This window comes from Amphimedon queenslandica, unplaced genomic scaffold (assembly GCF_000090795.2).
Source record: "Amphimedon queenslandica unplaced genomic scaffold, v1.1 AMPQUscaffold_12103, whole genome shotgun sequence".
NCBI classification, from domain to species: Eukaryota; Metazoa; Porifera; class Demospongiae; order Haplosclerida; family Niphatidae; genus Amphimedon; species Amphimedon queenslandica.
This window is the reverse complement of record NW_003547658.1, coordinates 9,025-15,237: the sequence shown is the minus strand read 5'-3', so window position 1 is coordinate 15,237 and position 6,213 is coordinate 9,025. Positions and strand designations below refer to the sequence as shown.

The following is a 6,213-nucleotide window of genomic DNA, read 5'->3' as shown; positions in this document are numbered from 1 at the left end:
ATCAGATAGTCAGGACTGTAAATCAAAGAGACACTCCACAATACTTTGTACTTACACCAAAGGTAATGATAATATAACAACTAGTACTCTACCACAAAAACATGACAAGATACATTTATGTACATGTAGAAGCTGAAGATTATATGCACTATAAGATTGAGTGTATTAATGTTATTGAGTATTATTGTATAATGACCAATTATTGGATGTACATTGTATCTACATTTGAGCTTGAGTCGTTCAGACTATGTATGAGCTTATGATAATAGGAAGAGTGTGCATGAATGTCAGTGTTAGTCCAAAGTAATGTTCTGTTTCTCTCTCTCTAGTTATTACAAGGTCTTGATTATTCAGATTCAGTTACTGTTCATATCATTCATAATGGTTTACATATGTCACCTGATGTATGGGACAAGAAGTGTTTAGTATGATAGAACAATATCAACAAAACTTGTATGGCAACTTGTACTACTCTTCATTTATCATAGCAGTTAAATGTACTGTACAGTGCACAATCTTTGAGGTCTAGTATGTTATAGATCTTGACAAGTTGTGTGAATTCTTATTTGTTGGGTGGGGCTGGTTATTAAAAAGATCACATGATAAGCTAAAATGGACAGAAAAGCTGAAGGTAGGTTGCTGATTGTTTAGGTTTAAAGCATAAAAATTGATTATTTATCATTCTACAGGTCAGTATCAACTGAGAGAGAGGTCTGAACACACAACTGCAGTAGTAGGAGAGGTACTGTATTGCTGGGGAGGGGCTTGGGAAGGATTAGTTGGGTCACACGATTCTCCTACAAAGAGACAGTGTACTTCTGCTATTGATGCGTTTAACTTATTATCTGGTGTTTGGTCCTCTCAACCTACTAGAGGTACTCCTCCCTTGGGAATCATAGGAGTCTCCTGTACCACCATTAATAATAATATTTATTATTTTGGTGGCTATTGTGGCCATGACTCCTGCTACCATAACAGTTTGAACTGTTTAGACACTTTAACTCTTCAATGGAAAGAATTACAGCCAACTAGTGACAATTCTGTGACTAAGAGAGGCTTTGGAGGCATGATAGTAATGGGAAGTGAACCTCAACAATTACTGGTTATTGGTGGGGAGGCTCCTATATCAACTATTACACAGTATCATCATCAATTTGAGTACATTAAGATAACTGGTCATGTTGATCGTGTTAGAACTAATGAACAGAATATCTACAACCTGTCCAGTGGTGAGTGACTCATTGAATTAGTCATAGTGTATCGTGTCAAATTTGTGGAGTTTAGTCTCATGTCCCATCCCTTCGCTTTAGAACTGGGTACGAGACTATGTGGAGTTAAATACTTGTATACTTGTGTGAGATGAATAAATAATACTCAGTCTATAGTTGTTTACAAAGCATTATGATCATGAGTGGTTCTTTGGGTAGAGGTAATGAAGCCAATCTTTCAAGGGGTCTCAGTCTATTCTCTGGCTGTAAAGCATTGAAAATGATGACAAGCTTCACAATTGATTTGAATTGAATGATTTCTTGACTCATGTACAAGTACAAATAATGCATATTAGATTTATTTCTAATTAGACATAAGTACATAACATTAATAATGGAGGTGCTTCTAATTTATATTGAAGGTACTGCCACTGTGAGTCAATTGCTTAAGCTCACCTCAATGTACATGTACTTACAGTTGTCTCATATTTTATAGTAAAAATTTGACATATCAATAGTTACTGATAATTCTCATTAGGACAATGGACTGTTCCATCTGTCAGTGGACAGTGTTGCCCTCCAACTAGTGCCTTTATAATTGAAAGGATCAATCATAATAAAGGAATTATGTATGGAGGAGCAGTGGCTGATAGTGGTAGACCTACTAACAGTATCTACTTGTTTCAATTATCACATAATACAATAGTAAGTTATTATTTACTGGGTGATTCCAAATATTTGTCAGTCAAAAATTTTATCAAATTTGTCTAAGCATTGTGTTTGACAAAATTTTGTTCCACATTCTGTTCTGTGGATCATAGCAGTATGACAAACATTTTGATATCTTATTTTGGAATTTTGAATGATAAAAAAGGATTTTGACAGAAATTTAGATGCTAGTGACTACATACATATACATACATACGTAATGTGTATGCATGTAGTCACTAGCATCTAATTTTCTGTCAAAATCCTTTTTTTATCATTCAAAATTCCAAAAATGTTTGTCATACTCCTATGATAATGTAGATCATTAAGTGGTGAGCCTAAGCTAACAACATATGTATCTACATTTGTTTGTGTTTTTAGAACTGGGAGTGTCTTAAACAAGGAGCAATACTTAATGATGGACTGTGGCCTGAGGAGAGATGGGCTCATGCCAGTACTATTATCAATGGTGTCTCTACCTCACCTACACTGGTAGTGATTGGTGGAATGGAAGATTCAACCAGTGAATGATTGTTTGTTAATAGACACAAACCAGTACAATTGGATGAAGGTATTAATACATTACACTGACATTATATTGCATGCATATAGTGTACAGTGGGGTGGGTAAAATGTTCAAGTGGTTGAAATTTTGCAAATTGAACAAAATAGAGATTTAGTTTGTGTATAAACCCTGGTATCCACACATGTACAATAATTGGTTGCTATTTTTGGACTCGCGTAGGCGGGTACTAAGCAGTTGGGTTGTCATTCTGTCATTCTGTCCACACAATTTAATTGATTTGTAAAAAAATTATCTTTTTGTTTGAGCAGTCTAGAGCTCTATTTCTTCTTCTAGCAACAGATAAAGTTGCTTTCTTTCATCTAATTATGCTCTTGTAGCATCCCGTGGCACCAAAAGCTGTGAACTGCTAAACCAGGGGACCTCTCTCCAGGTGAGAGCTCGTGTTTCACTCTACAGAGCCGAGATTTGCTTCAGAGGTAGAAAATCCCATCTAACGAAAAACAAAAAGAACGATTTTGTCCTAACTTCGTTGTTTGTGAGTTACAGTTGCTCAAACTTTGTGATTTAGCCTCTTGGAGAATTTTTCAGGCGGCACTGGGGAAAGTAGGAGCAACCAAACTCTCTCAGTCTCTTTTAAATATCTAGAAAAATTTTCTGTGCCAACTCTTTCTTGGAATAGAGCTTCAGATGCTAAAATAAATTTCAGCTTTTCTTCTTTCTCCTACCCATGTGACATGATTTAGCTAGTTAGTTGTTGACCACACCCATAGCTTATTTTAATTATCATTATAACTATGCAGTCCATAATAATAATTTTTTTTCAAATTGCTTAAAATATCACAGTACAAGTAATACATATCACTCAAGTGAATTCCAGCAGGCGAGTCCATTGCACCATAGTGCTTCATTATGAGTAGTTTTTGTGTCTTGTATACCTCAAAGAGTGTATTTGTATTTGAAGTTTAAAACTGTAAGAATAGTTTTTATGAAGACTTTCCTTAGTTGACTCAGTTCAGCACTACTTTTTGGTGATTATGCTTATCAGCCATTGGATCATTGCATAACATTTTGATATTTTTTTAGTATCAAAAGGAATTTGTATTTGTGAATTGTTTTTAGAATATTAATGAGCAATAATTCATTTTCAGTCATATATAGTCTACATGTGTGTACCTTATTATCAACCACTGGTGTTATGATCTCTTTCAGTCTTTGTTGTTATATCTTTACATTCTTTATTATTTTTTACAGATTCCTCTACCTGATTCTGTTACTGGTAGATATGCTCACACTGTATCATCTTTTGTTCTTGATCCTAATCATGTGTTCCTGATAATAGTGGGAGGTGCTGTGCAGAATGAACAAAAACATGTAGGAGGAGGAGTAATGAAATGGTTTGCTGCACATGTCACTGATCCTAATATCACAATGGTAGTTGAACTAGGTAATATTAATTATTTATTTTGTATAATCTTACAAAATAAAAATTTTATATGTATTACTGTACAAGATGATTTATTGGTGAGGAAATAATTGGTGGTTCCACGAAGAAATAGCCAATATAAAATCCACCATTTTGTTTCAATCTGAGCATGCTTTATGATAATTATGACATTATGTGTCACTATATGAACTATGTGTATTACTTTCCACTGATAAATTTAATTTCTTTTTGTTGTATTACATAGGTAGATTATGATTCAGGCAGCAACAAAAACTATACCATCAGTATCATTTTGTGCCTGTTTATGCTTGCAAACAAATAAATTTGTTAAACAGGTTTTACAATGAGTTTCCTATTGCTGTGTAAAGCAGCCTCAACTTTGTGATGATGTGGGTGGGGTAATTAGTGGGTGTGGTCAACTAAGCCTGCATGCATATGGATTTTTAGGAGTAAGCCTCCTTTGTGGTTTACTGATTGTTTTCATTGTAATTACATGTACACGTACTGTACTTGTCATTGGTTCGTTACGTCCTTTTCCTTCCCTCACTCAATCACTAACTTATTTTATTCCTTCCTTTTCCTTCTCCCTCCCTCTCTCCCTCAGTTTTTAATGATGGTCAATGGTCAGTGGGTCCAGTATTAGATTCAGTTAATATTCCTTTATTGTATGAAGTAATACTAAAAGAAAGAAAAAAGAAATACATGACAGATAAAGAGAAGGAGCTTCAAGTTATTAATGAGTCTTTACGTCATGATCTACAAGTGGCTAGAATTAATAACCAATCACTTCAGGAAGCACTACTGGAGACTCAATCACTATCAGGTATGTGTACATGTACTGTACATATGATTAGTCTTGTTTATGCATGCACTTTGTAACAAAGAATGAATGTTAACCATTGTTTATTTCATTATTTTATTTCTATTCAAGAGAAGAGGATGCTAACATTAGAAACACAACTACTAGAAACTAAGACTCTTCTTACTAAACGAAAGAGAGATCAAGAGGACTCACCACACTCAGGTTAGGTAGTATAAATGAAACCATAACTATTGGGAAATATTGTATTTACGTAGCAGATGTTATATTGACTATTATTTTCCCACTTTTTATTAATTATTTTTATAATGAAAATTTAATTGTTCTGCAGATAATTGTAAGAAGCTTAAAACTGATGAACTAGAGGAATCAGTGGAGGAGAAACAAATAATGACTGGTTAGTGTACCATCAGTACATAATATTAGATGAGAGAATATCCTATTAATGTAGGAGAATATGACAAACATAAAGCTATAGTTGCTGATAATGAATTACATGTATATATAACTGAAGTATTGAAAGAGAAGACACAAGTAGAGGAACGACTCAATGAAAAGCAGATAATTATTGGTGAGTTAATAATACACAGCATGTATTGAATGAGAGAATACATACTATATGTCTTTGTGTAGATGATTTCAAGACTACAGTATCTGAAAAAGATGCATATATATCCAAACTATTGAAAGAGAAATCACAACAACAGGAGAGGATCACATCCCAAGAGGAACAATCAATCAAAGAGACTAGTTCTGTTGAAGTTCAGTTCAACTACTTAATACCATCAATGGGTAAGAGATATGCTACTAGTAATAGTGATTGTTGTTTTCATAAGTGAAATAAATTCTAAATACATGTATGTGTCTGTATACGTATATTTGCAATTGAATTTAATTACTCTTAAACTTGATATTCTTGCCCTTGTCCTATGGGTATAAGAGATATGCTTGCAGGTATGAATTTTTAAAGTAATTTAAAAATTCTTCCAAAAATGACTGGGGGAGAATTCTTCATTTATATAATTTTTCTGATGCAAATACATGTTCTTATGTTATATTATGTACCAGTAGTGTTATTATGTGTGTGAGTGTTTTATACAATTGATAGCTAATTTGGAATGTCTGAGTGATGTCCAGGTAGCAGAGAAGAAGCTGTTCTTAATTCAAGGAGACAAACCTCAACTGATGAATTGGGAGAAATATGGTCTAAGGATTGGAGTACAAGAAGACAGCTTACTGCCCTCTGAGACAGTAGAAGCAGCAGTGGTTGCTCTTGTAGGAGGACAGTTCCAGTTTCCTCCTAATACTGTGCTAGTGAGTGCTGTGTATGCATTATCACTCTCAAAGCCTCTACTGAAGCCACTACAACTAGAGATACAGCACTGCATTGATTTAAGAGGGCGACCAGATCTTGGAGGATACTTAAAGTTTGCAATAGCTCCCATGAGCACAGCCAGTCTTCCTTACCAGTTCAGATTAGTAGAGGGAGGAGAGTTTAGGAGTGATA

General features: G+C 34.4%; 2 protein-coding genes across 2 annotated transcripts in view; both read left to right on the top strand.

Moving 5' to 3' along the window:
• Positions 1 to 568: 568 nt before the first annotated feature.
• The window catches only part of LOC109588423 (putative leucine-rich repeat-containing protein DDB_G0290503), a gene marked incomplete at its 3' end in the record, with an annotated part of 13,469 nt that continues 7,824 nt past the window's right edge, over positions 569 to 6,213 (top strand). Inside the window, exons 1-10 of the mRNA XM_020004595.1 lie at positions 569 to 631; positions 690 to 1,229; positions 1,747 to 1,913; positions 2,298 to 2,487; positions 3,694 to 3,886; positions 4,491 to 4,709; positions 4,818 to 4,910; positions 5,038 to 5,103; positions 5,158 to 5,277; positions 5,340 to 5,498. Of these exons, the coding sequence (XP_019860154.1) occupies positions 2,482 to 2,487; positions 3,694 to 3,886; positions 4,491 to 4,709; positions 4,818 to 4,910; positions 5,038 to 5,103; positions 5,158 to 5,277; positions 5,340 to 5,498 (856 nt within the window). The remainder of the gene's footprint in view (positions 632 to 689; positions 1,230 to 1,746; positions 1,914 to 2,297; positions 2,488 to 3,693; positions 3,887 to 4,490; positions 4,710 to 4,817; positions 4,911 to 5,037; positions 5,104 to 5,157; positions 5,278 to 5,339; positions 5,499 to 6,213) is intronic.
• LOC109588425 (uncharacterized) lies at positions 613 to 2,447 on the top strand. The gene is made up of 5 exons (XM_020004596.1): positions 613 to 631; positions 690 to 1,229; positions 1,747 to 1,913; positions 2,298 to 2,370; positions 2,413 to 2,447. Exons 1-5 carry the CDS (start codon positions 613 to 615, stop codon positions 2,445 to 2,447), a joined length of 834 nt encoding a protein of 277 aa, XP_019860155.1.